This window comes from Lates calcarifer, linkage group LG3, assembly GCF_001640805.2.
Source record: "Lates calcarifer isolate ASB-BC8 linkage group LG3, TLL_Latcal_v3, whole genome shotgun sequence".
In the NCBI taxonomy this organism is placed as follows: Eukaryota; Metazoa; Chordata; class Actinopteri; family Centropomidae; genus Lates; species Lates calcarifer.
This window is the reverse complement of record NC_066835.1, coordinates 11,702,601-11,722,294: the sequence shown is the minus strand read 5'-3', so window position 1 is coordinate 11,722,294 and position 19,694 is coordinate 11,702,601. Positions and strand designations below refer to the sequence as shown.

Genomic DNA, 19,694 nt, shown 5'->3' with positions numbered 1-19,694 from the left:
GGAAGCAGAGGAACTAAACTCAGCCACTGTAGGAAAAAGTCCATCAAACACTACCAAATCTTCACTGTTCAATCTTCACTCTTCAAATGATATTTATCTTAATGTGCAGTGGAAACACACATGGTGAACATTAGGTTCCAAGGCTTGGGAGCAAGCAGAGATAACTGGTTGGGGTGAAGGCTGGGTTCAGGTTAAGGAAAGGGCAAATACACATCAGTGAGGAAACGGACTTCACTTCCCCCAGAATCTGCTCCAGAGCCTTGGGATCTAACGGCAACCAAACACTCAGGAATGCTGAAAGGGGACTTTTAATTCACAGTTCAGGTCCTGAGTTTAGTTCTTATGGCTGAGGCTTGTTGGTGAAGTGCGAATCTCGCCTTTATACCAAGGTTTATCGTCATCACTGTTCTTCTCATTTTGTGATTAAAGCACAGCACTTGGCAGAATGACAGAGAAGTGAGGAATATATTTCACTGTACTTAATCTTACGGATGTACTGACCTGAAACCCCAAGTACCTGCCAGTTTGTTTATCACCCCGATACCAGTGCTATCTTTTTCCCAAATTTGTAATCTGTGTATCTTGCTGCATGGAATCCTTTGGGATCCTGTTTATTTAAGGTAACATGAGAGATTGTTGTTAAGCTACAGTTGTGCCATAAATCTGTGCAAAAATCTCATCATACTGGTTAAAACTGTGAGTTATCTCAGTCGATTCTTCCCTCTGGGTACCTGATCTCTCTTAAATCATTATCCGAGCTATAGATGGACATTTCTGTGTCTATTTTCAGCTTGTTCCCCAAGTGTCCACGTGAGTCATGTTGCATCTCCAGCTTAAAAAAGCTTGAACTCTGACAGGCTGCTGCTGCTAAATATAGACACGGTGATAGAAGATGTCTTAACTATAAGAGAAGCTGATTAGATAACTCAGGACGGTTTGCAGTGGCTTTCCTTTAATTCATTACATCTAGAAATAGATTTCTAATTGGTGAAAATGGCCTTTGTATGTAGTGACTTGTGCTTGTGACACATAGTATATGCCTTTTAAACAGCTGTCAGTCTGATGGATTGCATTTTTAGAGGTGTCTGAATGATGGCTCAGGTAGAAAATATGCACAAAGTGAACACCACACTTAATGGAAAATGACAGAAGGCGTATTTTGTGACACCTGCCTGTGAAAGGAAAAATGAAACAGTAACAGTAGAATTATGTTTGTAGTTGGCAGGTAGGCCAGAGGACTCGAGACATGTTAGCGCAGGCTCTGAATGCTGCTTGTCTACATCGCACTTAGCGAGCATCACCAACAGCACCTACTGTGTGCTACACTGCACAATGCTCACTGCACTCCAGTTAACCTCTGTGTAAACTAACTCACTGTGTTAACTGAGTTCATAAGGTGCTATTATTGTCCTTGTGATATATTTCCGACCATAATCCTTTGCTTGTTGTCCAAATATTGTCAGTGGATTTATATGTAACAGAATTTATATGCCTGTTGTTTTGTGTTTTTTCTTCCTTCAGGAGTGTCATCCCACGTCCCAGAGATCATGGCAGCAGGCACCCACTCCCCCGGAGGGCCCAATGGCATAATCCGGAGTCAGTCCTTCGCTGGCTTCAGCACGCTGCAAGAGCGACGCTCACGGTAAGCAGAAATCTTGAAAAGCTGTTAATCTATAATCAACTGGTGTTACTTATTTCTGACAATAACAATTTAGGTCAGCGGGTGATGGAGAGAATTTGTAGAACAGGTTGATTTTCCACGACTAAGTTTAAAGTGTCACATCCACTATTGATTTGGAGGTGAAGCTCTTCAGAAAATATGTTTATGATCACTATGTCAACAGTAGATCAGGCATCAAAGAGTTGTATTAGTGTTGGTAATCTTAAAGGGCTGTTTCACTGATTCTGTGTAATACGTCTATAAAATTGGGGGAGTTGCAAGAGGTAGATTTGAAAAAACGAATGGTCAAAATTGAAGCAGCAGAGCCAGAGATGTCAAGTTTCAAAAGCAAATAGATCATTCCTGCCTGATAAATGCACTTCTTTCAAACTCCATACCCCTGTTTTGTAACACATCTCAAACCCAATCTGATGATAATGTTAATTATTTCCTCAGAGTTCCTCCAGAACCACAGACAACATTATTTAGCTGTTTAGCCACAGGCTCTAATATACCAGACTCTTCATGTGTTATGTAGACATTGTTTTAAATATGATGATCAGATGATCAGATTTTTTCATGTGATAAACTGACCTGTAGGGCTAAGAAAACTAAAGAAAGTCCCCTTTCTTTAAGCAAATCTTACACTGTCTTAAAATAACTTGTGACTTGTGACTCCTCAGTAACATGTGAAAGTTTCTGATGTAAAAGCCGTAACCATAGTAATTTCACTGGTATTCATTCACTGGGTTTATAATACCTGGTGAATGAACACACTCTCCTCCGTAGGTACAGCTGTATCAACTATCAAATTTAAATAAATCCCACAAAACCTTTACATCCCGTGATTTTGCATATTTAGCTGTGTACTGTCGGCACACATCCACTGTAACCAGGCTTACGTTCTAACCCCAGTTGCACAGAGACAAAGAATTTTATGATTCACTAACCTGGAACCAACCTTCATGACGTTCGGCGAGCCACAGCAAGCCTCAAGATCCCTTAAAGGAGCTGAATTCTTAAAGGGTGATCATCACTTTATTGCATAACCACACAGCTAACTCAGTCTCCTTATCGCTGTTTCATTCATAGCCAGGAGTTGCTTGTGAGAAGTCAGAGATCGATGAAGTTCTTGGGAGATAAGAGTTTTATCTGTGTTCCTCCCTCTTTGACTCATATGTGATGGCTCTCACTCCATCACCACAAGACAAAGCCCTCTCACATTCACAATCTGGAAATTATCTCCTAGGATCTTAGACGTTCGGCTGTCGGCGCCTGGTCCTGCTGTGCCAACCTATTTGAAGACACTGTTCCCCTCTTTCTGCTCAGACACTGAATGGTGTAATTGGTTGGAATGACTCGGGTGTGGGGGCGACTGACAGCGACTGACAAGTTACCATTCTGATAATGAGCGAGGTTGAACGCTACAGAGATACGGCTTCTGAGGCCCTTCGAGTGTGTCAGTGCGCGTGTGTGTGGCTGTGTAACAGAGCAAAGACTTTCCATGTGTGTACCCATGTGCAAGTGTCATGTGCATTTATGCATGCGCACGAACTGCAGAATTTGCAGTTTGTGTGTAAGGGTGCAAATCCAAAATTATAAGTCCGTACAGAATTGTGTTCACATGTACGTGTGTTTCTCTGTGTGTGTGTGTGTGTGCGTGCCCCCTGCCAAGAGACCCTACTGCACCACAGCTTGCGTGACCCCAAGGCTACGCAGCGCTCTCATTCAGCATTGCCCTACATTCGTGTGCAGCTTAGCTTAACTTGTGCTGCGTTTCCTGGCGCGCAGCAAGACGTGGCGCGTTCCAACTTGTCGACCGCTGGAATTGGTTGTCGCCATGTCCCTAAGATAACTCTGGGATCGTTTCATTAAGTCTAGGGAAATGTCATTTGTCAGCTAAATCTGTAATGGTTTTAAAGGCTGAAATGTGCATGAGCGGGTAAGATGATTGTGACCTAAAAATGGGAATGATGTGAAGAGAGAAAGCCTTGTGAGGTGGCTGTACTGTGTAGAAACAGAATATCTAAGGCTTAGACATAGTGTTGAAACCATTAGTTGAATCCTTAATTAACAATTCTGATCATTCTTGAGGCATTTTTAGTAATTTTTAGTAATTTATCAAGCAAAAATTCCAAACCCAGAGCTGCTTTTTGCACTGTTAGTCAGTTAAAACAAGCAATTTAAAGGTTCCACCTTGTTCTCTGAGAAACTCAACGATAAATATCAGCATACTGAGCATACTGTGTGGGTACATCAGGTTTGCACATTTGTAGAGCTGCAATGATTAGTCACTTTATCAATTAATCGATCGACACAAAAGTAGTCTTCTAAATAGTTCTAAAAACTAAAAACCTAAAAATCCATCTAAAAACAAATAGTTGTGATGAAAGAGAATTATTCTTAAGATCAAAAACATCATTTATATTTGATGGTTCCACATTCACCAATGTAAGAATTTGCTGCTTTTTACTTGTCTGATGAACATGCTGTCATTGCCTTGGGCCAGAGAAGTTGTGATGGACATTTTTTCACTAACTCATTCGATTAATTGATTGAAAAAATGAGCAGAAGTTGCTGCCTCTTATTCACACACATCCACTAAGGAACTCTGTTTAACTCATTTGTCGTCCTCCCCCCCTGAGTCAGTCACACTGTTTGTTGGTCAACTGCTGTAGGACCATGGGGAAGAGACTGAACACTTGAATGTCATTTATTGCTGGGAGAGCAATTGCCTCAATGTGTGTGTGTGTTTGTAAGTTCACTCCAGCAGAAGATAAATGGGAGTTGGGGGTTGGGGGGGCACATGTTTGCATGTGGTTGCAGATGTGTGTGTGCATACTTGTGATTAGCACAACCTGTGACTGATGAAGAGCTTCACTGTTGAGGTTATGCTGGCAGTTTGTGTGCTTGTCTAAAATGTAGTGTAAAAATGTCAGTCCTGTATGACTGAGTTCGTGGAGAACAGACTCAATGAGCCCTCTCCATCTGTCAAATGAGATAAAATCTTGCAGAGTCAGGCCCAGGAGCATGTTCAAGATGCTGTACAATAATACACAGATCTCATCTAAGGCTACATTATTACAGGCAGCCTGTATGCCTGGCTATCAGGAATACTGTGGACAAATGAGGTGTAATGTTGTCTGTCTAAGTAACTCTGAACTGCACCTTTTAGTCCAAAGTAGATGTTTAGGCCACGTCGGTTTTCCTTTCTCGTGCTTATACGATGAGATTTTTGAAAATGTCACGAAGCACAGTGTGTTTAAACTCCAGACACAGCAGACGGCAAATTATCCTGCTCACTGGGAAAGAAAGAAAAACAAGCCCTCGGTGGACCCTCCATTGTATTTACCATCATTCATTTGTGTTTGTTCAGGTGTAACTCTTTCATGGGGAACTCAGCGGTGCAGAAGAAGCCTCAGTCCAAGCCCAAGAAGCCTCACCTGTCAGGACACAAGGGAGGCAGCAGCTCCCGAGAGCCGCAGCCCAAAAGACTGGAGGAGGTTTACACTGCACTCAAACAAGGCCTGGAGTGAGTAACTCATATGTTGATGTGCAATTACACACACATTTTGTAAACTCATCAAATGTTCTAGAGTAATCGTTTCCTTTAAGGCAGGCGAGAGTATCTGTGAGTGAACAGTTCCAGTCCTTAATGTGCACATTTACAGCTTGTTGACATTTTCTGCTCCATATATTCACAGAACTGCACAAATGTTTATATACTGTCAGCTGTCAGTATGTACATATTATTTTCATTATCTTCTAGTGCATTTACACCTTTACAATTCTATTACTTTAAGAGCTGAAATGATTAAATCGATTGTTGAGAAGCTGAATGTCAGAGAATTATTTGGCAACAATTTTGATAAATTAATTAATATAATAATTCATCGCTTTTCCAAGTGAAAATGTTTGCTGATTCCACTTTCTCAAATGTAAGGATTCAATGCCTTTATATGGTAGTTTGACTTGTTATTGACCAAAAGATTCATTGATTAATATGCAGATTAATCAACAAGAAATGCATTTGTATGAGACCTAAGTGTTTTCTTTTTTCTGCCTTATAGTGAGTATCTGGAAGTTCATCAGACAGAGCTGGACAAACTCATGTCTCTGATGAAGGACATGAAGAGAAACTCTCGCCTGGTGAGAAACGACAGCACGTTCATTTACGTTACGTCACGTTTGTGATGTCACACCTTTTTTTTAATTGTCATACAAATGATGCTACATCATATGCAATCATTATACATCAAGGACAGTGTAATGGATTCACACATGGCAACATCTCACATTTTTATTTGCCACAGTCCACACACACACACGCACACACATACTGTACACTTAGAGAATCACTGGAAAGAGTGTTTAATAGGATCTTTTCTTGATGCCAGACAACTGCAGTCTACTTTGCATTACTTAAGCAGCCTGAGACTGACTGTGTGTGTGTGTGTGTGTGTGTATTTTCTCTCCTCAGGGAGTGCTGTACGATCTCGACAAGGTGAGTTGACGGAGGGGAGGGTCCACTGTAACAAGCGCTCCAAGTTTGGTGTGTATTGGGGAATCTTTGATGTAGAAAGAGAGAGAGCTGAAAGGAGGGTGAAGAAACAGCTGAAGGCAGAATAAAAGAGGGAGGAAGGACAGAGTGGAGAAGTGAAGGGCTGCAGGAATAATGTAGAAAAAAAGATGCAAGAGGGAAAAGTGGTTGATGGGCCAGTAAGGAGAGACAGGACTGCAAACTGGGCCTCATTATATCCTGTGGTATGGACGTATAAATCATTATTTTTACAGCTGTAAACCATATGTAGCCACATTCTCCTGAGCGGCAGTAAATCTTGTGCTGTGTCTGTCTTTTTTTGCAGCAAATCAAAACCATTGAGAGGTACATGAGACGTCTGGAGTTTCACATGAGCAAGGTAAGCACTGATTTGTGATAAGAGTGTATTTTTCAAGGATTGTTATGATTTTGTCAGTCTCTACACCAGACGAATTGTCTTGAGTTCAGCACTGAGTCTTCAGTCTGATCCATGTCCTGCCTGTCTGTGTGGCACCTTGGAAAGCATAAGTGCTGTTGACAATGTTTCATCTCAAAACCCTCTTTTACCCAAGCCTCTCCACAACTCTGGCATCCACACTAACACTCAGGAGCTACAATGCTGCTGCATATTTCTGCCTTTTTTTTTTTAAAGCAGTAGTTAGACTTTTTGATGTTTATTCACTTTCTTGTCAAGAGTTAAATGAGAATAGTGATACCAGTCTCATACAGACAGGTTAAAAATGAAAGGGAAAAACCAACATAAAGTGCCTTATTAAAGTGCTGGGGCACCACAAGTTGCCAGATCAGCTTCAGTGCACCTTAACAATGATTCTTCAAGTGTCTGGAGCTCTACTGGAGGGATGGAGCACCATTCTTCCACAAGATATTCCTTCATTTGGTGTTTTGATGATGGAGATGGTGGAGAGAGCTGTTGATCTAAAATCTCCCGCAGGTGTTCAGTTAGGTTGAGATCTGGTGACTGTGGAGGCTATAGCATATGATTTACATCATTTTCATACTGATCAAACCATTCAGTGACCTTCCTCTCGTATGCATGGGGGTGTTGACCTCCTATTGTTCTACTCATTTTTCATTTGATTTGTCACCTGCCTGTATCTGTATGGTAAATATGAAACTGCAGCCAGCAGCTGGTTAGCTTAGCTTGGCTCAGATTAGCGCTTAGCTTAGCATAAAGGCTGGAGACCAAAGGGAACAGCTTGCCTGTCTCTCTTCAGAGGTAACAATCCTACTTGATTCAATTTCAGTTTCTAGGTAAGGTTGTGCTATTGTGCCGCATTTCACTGACTTTTCAAAGTTAGCCTCAGGAAGGATTTTTTTTGCTGCCAGGTTAGGGTGGTGTTCCTGGTCTTGTCAGGTTCATGTGTTGGTGTATTAGATAAGTTTCCAGCAGGTTGAGTGAAAAGCTTCCCCACCAGGGTTTCCAGGAAGAGGAACTTTTCCCCTATATCCTCTTTTATGTGGTGTCCTCCAGGTTGCTGGTCGGGTGGGGACATTAATCTCCTGCAAGGTTGCAAGGCATTGTGACTTTTCTTCCACATCCCCTTATTGTAGCCCTGTAACGGCCTCCCTCGCTGTGCGTCAACTCAGACGTGACAGCAGGCAATCAGAACACACACGCCCAAACAACAGCGCAGCTCCAAAGGTAACCATGGTTACCCGAAGATGGGAGTCTTTGAACTCCCGAGGAGCTCTTGGGTGATGTTAACCCTTTATGTTCACCTACATCCTGACAGACAATAAAAACTCACCTTCAGATGTTTAAAAGCAAACATGTTACACAACAATGCAGCACAGGACAAAGACACGGTTCTTGGACACATTTGTGGCTTAGAAGTGTTTCTGAAGGGTTGAAGGCAACACTGAATCTAGGTCAGGCCAGTTAGTAGGCTACAGTGAGGAGCGATTGACAGGGTCCTTAAAGACAAGAGGAAGAGATGGAGGGAACATAGAAAAAAGCTCTGATGAGTGGTTTTAAAATAGGTGAGGCTGTCTCAGGAAGTTAGGTAATAATGTATCTGCAAGTGTTTGCCACTTTGACTTCAATATCAAAGACAAATCACAAGCAGATTCAACAGATGTGCTGCCTTGTGAGATTGTCACAGGATGCAGTTAAAACAAACACACACAAATCTTTTCTCTTAGAATCCAAAATTACTCTGAAGCTCTTCTGTTCTCTTCAACTCTGTACAAAAATAGATTTGAATGCACTTGTAAATATTTGAAATAGTGAAGGAGCAACTGATTTATTTTGCCGGGCAGGTAAAAAGCCTCAAAAGTCAAAGCACAGCTAAAAAGTAAGTTAAATCTGGTGCTTACTGTGTTGTTACTTTCTAAATTTATACCAGTGCTCCTTTATGACTTTGTGCAGGTTATTGACTGTGGATAAAATAGTTCTTAAAATTCTCTAATCTTTGGACTGAGAATTGATTTCGCAAATTCTTTGTCAATATTTGGATCTATCAGTTGAAGTTTTACTCCTGGAGTTTCTGTGCATTATAGATATTGTTTAAATATTATTTTACTGCCAGAAACAGTCCTGTCGTGTAGTTCATGTCCTGACTTTTTCCAACAAAGGTATCTGAAAAATTTTGATGCGCCATCAGGTTTTATACAAACAGGAAAAAAGTTTTAATAATGACTCATTTGTAATTGATATTCTACATTTTAACTTAAAATGTACATTTGAATTATTAAGTGAATTGGGACAGAAGAAATGCATCTGGATTCATGAATACAACTAATACCAGTACCAAGGCCACTAGCAGCCCTTGATGCCTCCTGTCTGGCCCATAAACAGCTATTGCTTTTACACACATACACACACACACACACACACACACACACACAGGACAGGTCCATTTTCCAAAACATCAGCATCAGCAGATAGCTATCGAGTGAGATCAATTGTAGGGAGTCCAGCTAAGAGAATCGGTCAGCCACAAAAGCATCGAGGTCAGGAAATTAACTCTCTCCCTCTCACACACAGACACACAAAGAGGAGGCCTCATCCTTATATAAAGAGTGGTTGTAGTTGTGAACTGATGTTGCGATGATTCAGAGAAAAGCCAGTTGTGCTTGTAGGTGATGTGCTTTGTAAATTGATCAGATCTTTATTCATATATAAAAGATCAATAATATTGCTGTATATGTGTATGCCGGCCGGTTAAGTAACAAGAAATACTTATTTTTGAGGTAATTTACAAACTATCTATATAGAGTTTATTCACCAGAGAACACTGACAAGATCATCTTTATTTGTTCACAATTAGTGTAAAAACTAATTGCAGATAGTAAAATTTTTCTTTTTTTTTTTTTCGAACCCCAAAATATCAGTGTCAGTATCGGCCTCAGAAAGCCAGTATCAGTTGGGTTATTTTAGCATTATAAAGCTTTCAACACACTAATTATGGCCTAGCCAAGCTTGCACAACAGGACAAAAAAGGAAGAGCACTTTTGTGTGCTGATAAGCCTTTGTACAGAGGAAGAAGGGGCCATCATCACCTTTATATTTTTGCTGTCAGAGTGATGAGCACTTCAGAGATTAAAAAAAAAAGAAAAAAGAAAAGAAGCTCCCTCAGTAGAGTGATATACAGGAAATAAGTCAACAATGACTCTTGTGTGCAGGACAACTGGAATACCAGATATGAGAATGAATGTGTGTCAATGACTGTTACATCAGTTGAGTGTTTTGTCATTAGATGAAGTATATTTTCAGTGATGTGAAAGCAGCACATGCACTTCACCTCATCTCAGGACAGGACAGTCAAAACAACTCCTCACAGCTGATCAGTCAGCAGCTATGAGAGGACGTTTCAGTGTTTCAGCAGCTGTGAGTTACAGTAAGTGTGTACGTGTTTTTGTCAGTGTTTGTGCGTAGGCTCAGGCGTGTCTCTTTGTGCAGGACAGCTGCCGTGAGGGATGACTTAACAATCATCCATCAGCAAGTTGTTAGTGAGTGAATGTGTGTGTGTGTGTGTGTGTGTGTGTGTGTGTGTGTGTGTGTGTGTGTGTGTGTGTTTGGGACTCACATCAGCCCACTCTTTTGTTCCTGTTCGTGCTGCTGGCTGCCTGCAGATGTCTGAGCTGTAATTGGCACACATGGAGGAAGCAGGTGGCGCAATACAACCCCTATGATGTCCTGCATGGGATAGGGTCTGCTGTGTGTGTGTGTGTGTGTGTGTGTGTGTGTGTGTGTGTCTGTCTGTGTGTGTGTGTGTGTCTGTCTGTGTCTGTGTTGGCTACTAGTATCAGCAGGACGTCATTAAATAGACGACTGACAAGAGATTGAAGGTGAGAAGAGCGGCTGCCAGACGCCTCCTCTTCCCCCAAGAGAGAGAAATCGTGTGTGTGTGTGTTAACCATGTGCCAAATTCAATCCAAAAATGAGTGTGAATACTTCACATGTGATTATTTTTTATTACAGGGTTTTTTTGCCTTCCCCTCCTCTCTTGAATGCTAATCCCACCACCAACACACACACACATGCCCACAGATCCCCAGAGAGGGGCTTGTGTGTTTGATGCTGTTTGATGTGGCCCGCCTGTTTTAATCTGCTTATAATCACTCGCCCCCTGGCAGAAAGTGTGTGTGTGTGTGTGTGTGTGTCCATGTGTGTGTGTGTACCATTATCCTCTGATTCAGGATAATGGCCATATCTTAAGAGGATTCCTGCCATATCCTAAAGATTCTCCGCTCATATTCAAAATCCCACAGTTTAAAGCCAGATATACAGTAGATACAGAGACGATCCTTTAAAAACTATCACACTTAACTCTGGTCATGCTGTTAAACCACCAAACCGCATCTTAGGATGCACATAAATATACAAAGAATTGGAAGAAAAATATATATTTCACCTTTAATAGATGTGAACACTATTATCCTCACCCTGGGCATAATTGATTCTCCAATAAAGATTCTACTTTAATCCCTCGCTGGGTCTCTGAGCCATCACAGGTTATGTCATCCTACTGAGCTGTAATTAATACAGGGACTCTGAGTGCAGAAGAGGACTTGATTCAGAATACATTTACATTTAATATCTGTTAACATCTGGTAAAAGTTAATTAAGAAGGTTCAGATGTTCATTTCTAACCAGGTGTGCATTTGTTTTGGGAACAGCCTTTTAAACAAGCACACTAGTGACGGAAAGAAATCTTTTATTTATATTGAGGTTATTGATATTTAGTTACACATAAGCCTAGCTTTGTCTCAGTAATAGAGTTTTTGTAGTGCTGCAGCTAACAATTAGTTTCATTACCAATGAAATTGCTGATTTTTTTTTCTGATAAATGATTTGATCTGTAAAAGGTCAAAACATAGTAAAAACATGTGCCCCAAAATATGCAGTTTAGTATCATGACGGACACAGAAAACCAGCAAATAATGGCATGTGAGATGCTGTCACCTGTGAATTTGGGGTATTTTTTTAAAAATTGTTGCCAATTAATTTACTAATTAATCTAAAGGTAATTGTTTCATCCTTATTTTTTGTGTGATAGTAACGTGTGGCTTGTTAGATCCATCTGAACAAGTTCTTCACTGATTCAAGCACTTAATAAGGCGATAAGACAAAGAATTAAATGTACAGTCAGTCACTCACTCAATCTAAGGAGGGGGTTTATGACAGATACACTGTGTACTGTATGCCTGTGTGTGTTTGTGTCTGAGACTGTGTGTATTGCTGCTTCTTTCTTTTGCCTGTGTGTTTTTTCACACACTTCATCTTTCTTCTTGTGTTCAGGTTTCTTTCTTTTTCTTTGTTTGTGTTTTGCCTCTAATGTTCCTTCTGTTTCTGGGGTGAAATGTGCCCGAGGCGCAGCAATATGCTGATGGCCGTCCTCTGGGGTGGAGCTTGGCTGACCTTCAAAAGGACATTTTCTTGAAGGCAGTAAGAGGCTATTGTAATTGGGGACAAAAATTAGCTTAATTAGCTGATAATGATGTGATTACTGATTTCCAGAGAAGAATGATGGCTATTCATCAGTTCCAGTTTGTGAAAGCCCAATTTTTTTAGGGAGCGGCTCACAATTTTCTTCAAATGAGTAACTCATTGTAGGCGCCTACTCCTTTATGTGAGTGCAGTGACATTGTATTTCTCGACCTTACCAGTGAAAGAGTTTACTTGGATGAATGTGTGTTTCTTTTAAATCCATCTCCGCTTCATCCATCAACCACCGCTGCTCATCCGCTGCGCATGTTTTCCTTTGTTTTGTAGCAAACAAATGTGTTTTAAAGCTGTCGAGCTCTGTACCAGCTCCATACCAATCAGAGAGCTGAGAATAACAGTTGTGGTTGGAGAGTGTTTTAGAGCTGGCTCAGCTCAGCTGCTGCAGCCCCGCCACATACACCACATACCACAGACAGACAGACAGGGCTGGGTCCCAGTCAGGGTAGAGGGTGCTGGTTGGTTTGAGGTGGGATGAGGCCGGGTGTCTTTTTGTACATATGTGTGCCAACATAAGTTTTTATAGCATCATCAGGCTACACGACCCATCCTCTTCAACAAAAACATCCCACTGCAAAACCACTTTTACTTTTTACCCCTCGTCAACCCAACCACCACAGTAAAAACATGCTCTCCGTACACATGTAAACATGTCCACATGCACATTCACAGTCTGTTCTCACAAACATGCTGGCAGTGTTCGGTTCAGATGCAAAGATGCACAAACAAACACTCACAGAAGCTGTTAGGATGGCAGGAGCCAGAATGGCCCATTTTCTCTCACTTCTCCCTAATGAGTGCCATAAAGAGCACGAGGCATCAATATTTCAGCGCTCTCGTCAGGCAGGCTGCAATATTTCCCTTTGATGAGGCTCACCAGAGGTGTTTTGTTTTGCCCGGCTGCCACTCCAATCATATGTGGATTCAGGAAGCCAGAAAATTAAGACAGACAGGGCCCCGAAACTCCTGATAGTTTGTGGTTTCTGGGAGGCATCAGCTTAGTGACTCAGCAATATTTACCTATCCTCAAGTCTCTTCTTGTCTCCCTCTGTCCAGTAGAATTGATGGAGACTTACTTTTGATTTGGGAGGATCACAATTTTAACTTTTTACATGTTGCTTTTGATACTTAGTGTACAGAAGTAAACAAAAAGTTATTAGAAAAAATTTGAAAACAGTGTTTACTTTATAAAAGACAAAATGAACAAAGGTAAGGACACTTGACAAAAGGAAATGTCAGATGTTGATACCTGACACCTGACACTGATGCTCTTTAAACAGATGATTTTATGCCATAGATTTACAATAATTATTTGTAGTGCTTTATATAGTAGACTACTTTTCTAAACAAAGTGTTTGACAGTATAATAACACAGTGAAACAATTAAATATTCTAAGACAAAATATGAGAAGAACAGAATAAAACATGAAAAATCTCCCAGTAAACCCATTAAACAACACAGGTTAGCACAGAGATACACAAGTAAAAGTAGATGCAGAGTTCAGAAAGCTGATTCCTTTACCAATGGGTTCAACAGAATTATTACTGCCGTGGTTACAACATCATCTTTATCTTAATGATTAAATTCCTGCTCAGTCTCCAACATTTCAGGCCACAGTGAGAAAGCAGGATGTTGATGGAGTCCCTGCGGGTTTGGGTTAGATCAGACTCTGTGCAGCAAACTGGAGTTGGGCAGACGTCTCCAAACTAGCGCTAAACGCCGTCTGTTGTTGTTGCCCCCCCCCCGCTTTGGGAGTGTCCCACCGGGGTTGTGGACCGGGACGGTGCAGGCGTCTGCCGCCACTGGAGGCTACAGTTACGCTGATACATACCAGCTGCGTCTGCTCACTGTCAGTTCAGTTCAGTTCAGGACGCTTTTCTCTTCAGTTTATCAGGTCATCTGGTTGTCTCGTTTTACCATTGTCTTTCTGTCCGTACCTGTAATTTTTGCTCCACCACCTTATGTCATTTCTCTCTGTAATAACGTCTTTCATTGGTTCCTCATTTGTAGCCTCTTTTTTTTTTCTCTCTGCAATCTGAACGTTGTGAAAACCCCTCAGTCACAGTGGGACCTGCTATTTTATCTTTTCGAACATTTCATCAGTTTCACTCTCAATAATGTCTGCTTTTGCTCTTGTTGAGGGCTCGATGATAAAAGTAACATCAGGGCTGAGTTACTGAATACTACCCAAGCTTAAAGCTGTGTTGGGCATCCTCGAATGAATCCCAGTGAGATGTGAACACATCCAGAATAATTTAGATGGCAGTTGGAAGTTTTTAGGGAGTTTGCTTCCTGCCCAGGGATGTTTTGATGTAACGTATGGAGGCTTTCAAACTTCAAAGACTTGCTTCATTTCATTAGTGCACAAGTTTCTTCTCTCTCTTTCTCTGGTGAGCTTGGTTTGCACTAATGAATGAGAAAGTTTGCACATGTGATGAATGTGTGCTTGTCCCTCTGTGTTTGTGTTTGTGTGCGCTCAGGTGGACGAGCTGTACGAGGCGTTCTGCATCCAGAGCCGTCTGAGGGAAGGTGCCAGCCGGATGAAGCAGGCCTTCTCCTCCTCTCCCTCCACTAAAGGCACCAAGGAGAGCATCGCAGAGGTCAACCGCCGGTACAAGGAATACACCGAGGTACCGGCATAGAGAGTGTGGGGAATACTGCACATTTTTCAGGGGAAATTGGTGTAAAGATTATGTTTCACTATACCAAAGTCATATGAAGTAATGCTGGTGTGCTTGTGTGGAGACATTGGCTTTAGTGAGAAAGGATGCAATATTCTATGATATATAGCTGACAAAACTCATAATACACTATATGAGACAGATTACTGCTTACACTGATTTGTAAACACTAATATGTTAAGTCATACACTTGTACAATGACCTTTAAGTCCCAATAACACACACACACACACACACACACACACCTGTTGTCACCTGTCGTCACCTGTCCTGAGGGCTTAGAGCAGCCGTTCTGCCTCGTCTGCAATTCAGCGTTGACTGGCTTTGTCAAAGTCTGTCGAGATAACTTGATTGCTATTGTTGTTGCTGTCTTGTGAGACAAAGTGCTGTTTATGTAATCATGTCATATCTCCCCCGTTTCTCCAGAACATGAGCACATTCGAGAGCGAATTGGAGAACCTGCTCGGGGAGTTTCATATCAAAATGAAAGGTGAGATAAAAATGTGTCTCGAAAACTGACATGTTTGGCAAAATCATCAGGAACCAAGTGGGAAAAGTCCTTATTGTTGTCTGGATCAAAGGTCACAGCTTTGATCCAGACAACAAGGAATATGTCCATTAAAAGTCATGTGTACTGTAGTGCAACAGTTATTGTAAATCATGCAGCAAAATACTAAAGTCACTTAAAAACAAAAGAGCTTTCTTTTTTTGTTTGTTTTTTTTTAAAATCCATTTCCTCTCTGACAGGATTGGCAGGCTTTGCGAGGCTCTGTCCTGGAGACCAGTATGAGGCAAGTTGTTTTTTTTTTGTTGTTGTTTTTTGTAACACAGGGATGTTTCTCTGCCTTCAGGCTTAGTTTTTTTGTGTTTTTTTTTTTCCACCACCTTTCCTTCTCTCAGATATTTATGCGGTACGGTCGTCAGAGGTGGAAGCTGAAGGGGAGGATTGAAGTGAACTCCAGACAGAGCTGGGATGGAGATGAGATGGTGTTCATGCCTCTCATCACTGATCTCATCAACATCAAGGTACTTGACTGCACTGCTTCTTGTCACAGCAAACCACATCACAGGTCCCACCCTATTTGCTGTAGATACACATCTCTTTCTGATTTCTTATCCGGAGTTAAGGATGATAATACAGGGTATATAGGTGCGATACGAAAAACCACAACTTGTGCCTTATGGTCAGAAGCAATTGACAGATTGTTTTCCAAGCATGTTGAGTTAATATACTTGGTTTTTGGCCCAATCAGGTGACAGAACTGAAGGGCCTGGCCACTCACATGCTGGTGGGCAGCGTCATCTGTGAGACCAAGGAGCTGTTTACTGCCATGCCCCAGGTGGTGGCCGTGGATGTCAACGACCTGGGGACCATTAAACTCAACCTGGAGGTCACGTGGTAGTAAGTAGACTCAATTGCTCTTTTATGCATGTCACCGTATTTGTTAATATACTGTAGATTGATATGTGGTTTATTTAGAAAATATATATTTTCTGGCTGCCATTATTTGACAGTCAGAGTAGAGAGACAGTAAACATGAGGGTATAACATACGACAAGTAGGTTCTTTAGATTACATGGACATTTCATACAATGAAAAATATTTTAAAAGCAGTTTCATCACTAATATATATATATAAAATTTTTTTTACTTTTTTGGTGGGGGGGCTCGATGTACTTGATTTGGCAGAGTAGCAGCAAAACACAGCTGAACAGATGGTGACTCTGTGTTTGCCCTGCCCTCTGCCTTTGCCATTCATTAACTTCATTTAAGGCAATTTAAGGTTTTGCCAAATATATGTATCGATGAACACATGTACACATTAACTCAAAGCATCAAGTCTCTAAATAAAAAATGACATTTATTATGTGAAGATAATGATATATATATATATATGCCACTGAGAAACTGAAAATGGTTGATTATTTTGTGACTGTTTCATTGTGAGTTTTAAGACATAATAGAGATTCATCTATTTACATTTTATTGTAATGCAACTAAAGTTTCAGCAACCTTTCAGTGGGCCGAGCATATTTTATTTATGAAGGGGATATATTTTGGGTTTGCAGAGCCTTCAACTCTCCTGATGCTATCACCACTGGGTATGGAGGCTTGTGAAATACAGTCTCTAATTATTTTGGTCCTTGCACAGTCTGTTGCTGGACAGTCCTTATGTTTAGCTGCACAAGAAAACCTACAGTCACTGTTGTTAGTGGCGTAGCTGTAAATTCAGTGTCGACATGACTTATAGTTCCCTGCCATCTGGTGGAGAAACATGTTATAGTAACTGGATAAATCCTGCTCTGTCACAACACCAAATGAATGACATCACTCATACAGCGTGTAGGCATAGGTAAATGACTCGGTTTTATTCCTCCCATTCAGCCCCTTCGATGTCGAGGACCTGACTCTGTCGTCTGGCAACGTGAGCAAGGCCACAGCTCTGCAGAGACGAGTGTCAGTCTACAGCCAGGGAACGCCAGAGACCCCCACCTTCCAGGACACCTCCTTCTTTGTGAGTCCAACACACACACACACACACCTCCTGTCAGCCTCATTGGTGTGGTAGGACACAGTAGTTTTTGTGGGTACTTGTAGTTCTTAGCTCATTGTGAGATCCTTACGCACTAACCCGAGAAATTCTGATTATGGTTCACAATTTTTCTGTTGATGCATCATGCCTATGTAAACAATGCTAGCCCTACCCCTGACTAACCCTCACCCATTTCCCTGCTATCCCCCTTCACTTTGCATTTCCACATCAAAACCCCCTTACCCACACTCTTGTCCCACTTTACTCGTTTTATCCATCCCTCCTGTGTATCCAACTCACCTGCCCTCACTCAAACACCCAACGCCTTGTCCCATTTACCCACGTGCATTGTGTAAAGAAGTGGCGGCCATATCCCGTGGAGCGCCAGCGCCTCTCCTTCCTGCACATGCTCCGAGACACCCTGCTAGAGAAGCTAAGGCGCAGTCGCTCATTTGGTGACCTGGCCTCACTCCGGCCAAGGCCCAAATCCAGTCTGGAGGTCTATGTGAGTGTGCTGTGGGTCCCCCCCCCCTTGATCCTCTTAACCTGACTCTTGTGTGCCAGCCTGCATCACTGACATGATGGGGATGTTCTCCTCTTGCTGGTGTGGACACACTTGGGCTTGTCCAGTCCCTCTCTGTGGGCTGATGAATGCCATGTGTGGTTGTTTGCATGTTTATTTGCATGACATGCTGTAAGCTGTCTGTGTTCCCGTTATGATTTTCTGCCAAGATTTACCTCACTGTGATTCTATCTTGGTTGATAAAATCAGGTCATAAGAATCTAGAGTGAAAAAGTAAATTATACTGAATCTTTTTCTTTTTTCTTACATGCACTGATTTTAAGCTACAAGCTCAGTCTTTATCTTCCACATATTTACTTTCCTGTCTTTCCTTTCAGTCCACTTTACCAGATGATGTCTTCGAGAATGGCGGCTGTGGCGTGGCCGAATGCAAGCGTCTCTCCTTCACCTTCTCTGACACCTCTGGATCCACGCCCAGCCCCAGCCCCGCCCCGAGCTCCCACTCCCCCGGCCAGTCCAACCCGGAGATCACGGTCACTCCTCCAGAGACAGAACCATCGTCCACACAAATCCTCCCAACAAGAGAGGACTCCATCGCAGAGGAGCATTTGGTGGAGGAAGAGGAGGAGGAGTACGAAGAGGATGGGGAGACAGGTAGTAGGGGAAGTAGAGGAAGTAGAGGCACTAGCACCAGCCTTGCCAGCGATGAAGCCGAGGCAGCGGAGGACTCAGAGTGGGAGCGCACCGAGTCCCAGCGAAATTCTGGCTCCAACTGTGGCTCAGCTGCTCCATCCTTGTGCTCTGACAGCCACCTGTCTACAGTGGCTCCAGAGGATGTTTTCCTGGATCACGCTGACGAACTGAAACCTGTGGAACTGGACACAGAGGAGGCCGGCAGCCTGACCAGGCAGCTTGTGAAGCGGCTGACGTCTTCTGAAATTGTGCCACCCTGTGGGAGTTCTACCGAGGGCGCAGGAAGCCTGAGCTGGGCAGGGGAGGGGAGCAGGGCGTTCCTGGAGAGCAGCCTGGAGGAGGCCATCCACAGCCTGCTGATGAGGCTGGAGTCACTGACTCACCGCTGCCGAGAGCTGCAAGACCTGGAGCAGGAAGTGATGCGCCTGGAGGACCTACTCAAGGTGACTGCACCTTTAATATGTCCCTTTTACATTTACACATTTGGACACGTTGACCCAGAATGAACAAACTAGATTTTTTTTATCATTTGCCCAACATGGTAACTATTTACATTACATGCTTTTTAACCCCTTCTCTTCATCACATCCAACTTGCCTAAAGTGCCTTCTGATAATCCACTAATGACATAGAGAAATGCTGACATACAAAAATAGATCATATGGTTAAGTTTCAAAGATAGATGTTTATTTTTCATAGAAAAATGTAACACCTCATAGTATCAACAGACCTGAGCTTTTATTTTGAAGGGCATCTCTATGATGCATCTGATGTACTGTCAAATCTCATAATATACTGTACGTTGATGAAATACCTACAGTACATGGGATGGACTCTAAGTTTGGAAGAGGGTTACTAACCCACTATCTCCTCCCCTTCTACAGTGTCGTCTCCCGGGCCACAGAAGCAGATCATCCAGCCTCAGTCTGACAGTGGAGAGTGCCCTGGAGAGCTTCGACTTCCTCAACACCTCTGACTTCGATGACGAGGACACCGGAGACGACAACGCCGTCCTCAGCATTCCCCAACAGAGGTCTCCGCTTTTCGATGCGGACGGAGAGAGGATCGGGTAAGTGAGAGACATTTTATATTTG

General features: G+C 42.3%; 1 protein-coding gene across 4 annotated transcripts in view; it reads left to right on the top strand.

Moving 5' to 3' along the window:
- The window catches only part of ripor2 (RHO family interacting cell polarization regulator 2), a 78,735-nt gene that overhangs the window by 52,714 nt on the left and 6,327 nt on the right, over nucleotides 1–19,694 (top strand). For all 4 annotated transcript variants that reach the window (XM_018697988.2, XM_018697987.2, XM_051066878.1 and 1 more), the window contains exons 2-14: nucleotides 1,522–1,642; nucleotides 5,037–5,192; nucleotides 5,731–5,809; nucleotides 6,141–6,164; nucleotides 6,526–6,579; nucleotides 14,650–14,799; nucleotides 15,277–15,340; nucleotides 15,598–15,641; nucleotides 15,751–15,876; nucleotides 16,104–16,252; nucleotides 17,237–17,366; nucleotides 18,285–19,043; nucleotides 19,485–19,669. In XM_018697988.2, the coding sequence (XP_018553504.1) occupies nucleotides 1,522–1,642; nucleotides 5,037–5,192; nucleotides 5,731–5,809; nucleotides 6,141–6,164; nucleotides 6,526–6,579; nucleotides 14,650–14,799; nucleotides 15,277–15,340; nucleotides 15,598–15,641; nucleotides 15,751–15,876; nucleotides 16,104–16,252; nucleotides 17,237–17,366; nucleotides 18,285–19,043; nucleotides 19,485–19,669 (2,041 nt within the window). The remainder of the gene's footprint in view (nucleotides 1–1,521; nucleotides 1,643–5,036; nucleotides 5,193–5,730; nucleotides 5,810–6,140; nucleotides 6,165–6,525; nucleotides 6,580–14,649; nucleotides 14,800–15,276; nucleotides 15,341–15,597; nucleotides 15,642–15,750; nucleotides 15,877–16,103; nucleotides 16,253–17,236; nucleotides 17,367–18,284; nucleotides 19,044–19,484; nucleotides 19,670–19,694) is intronic.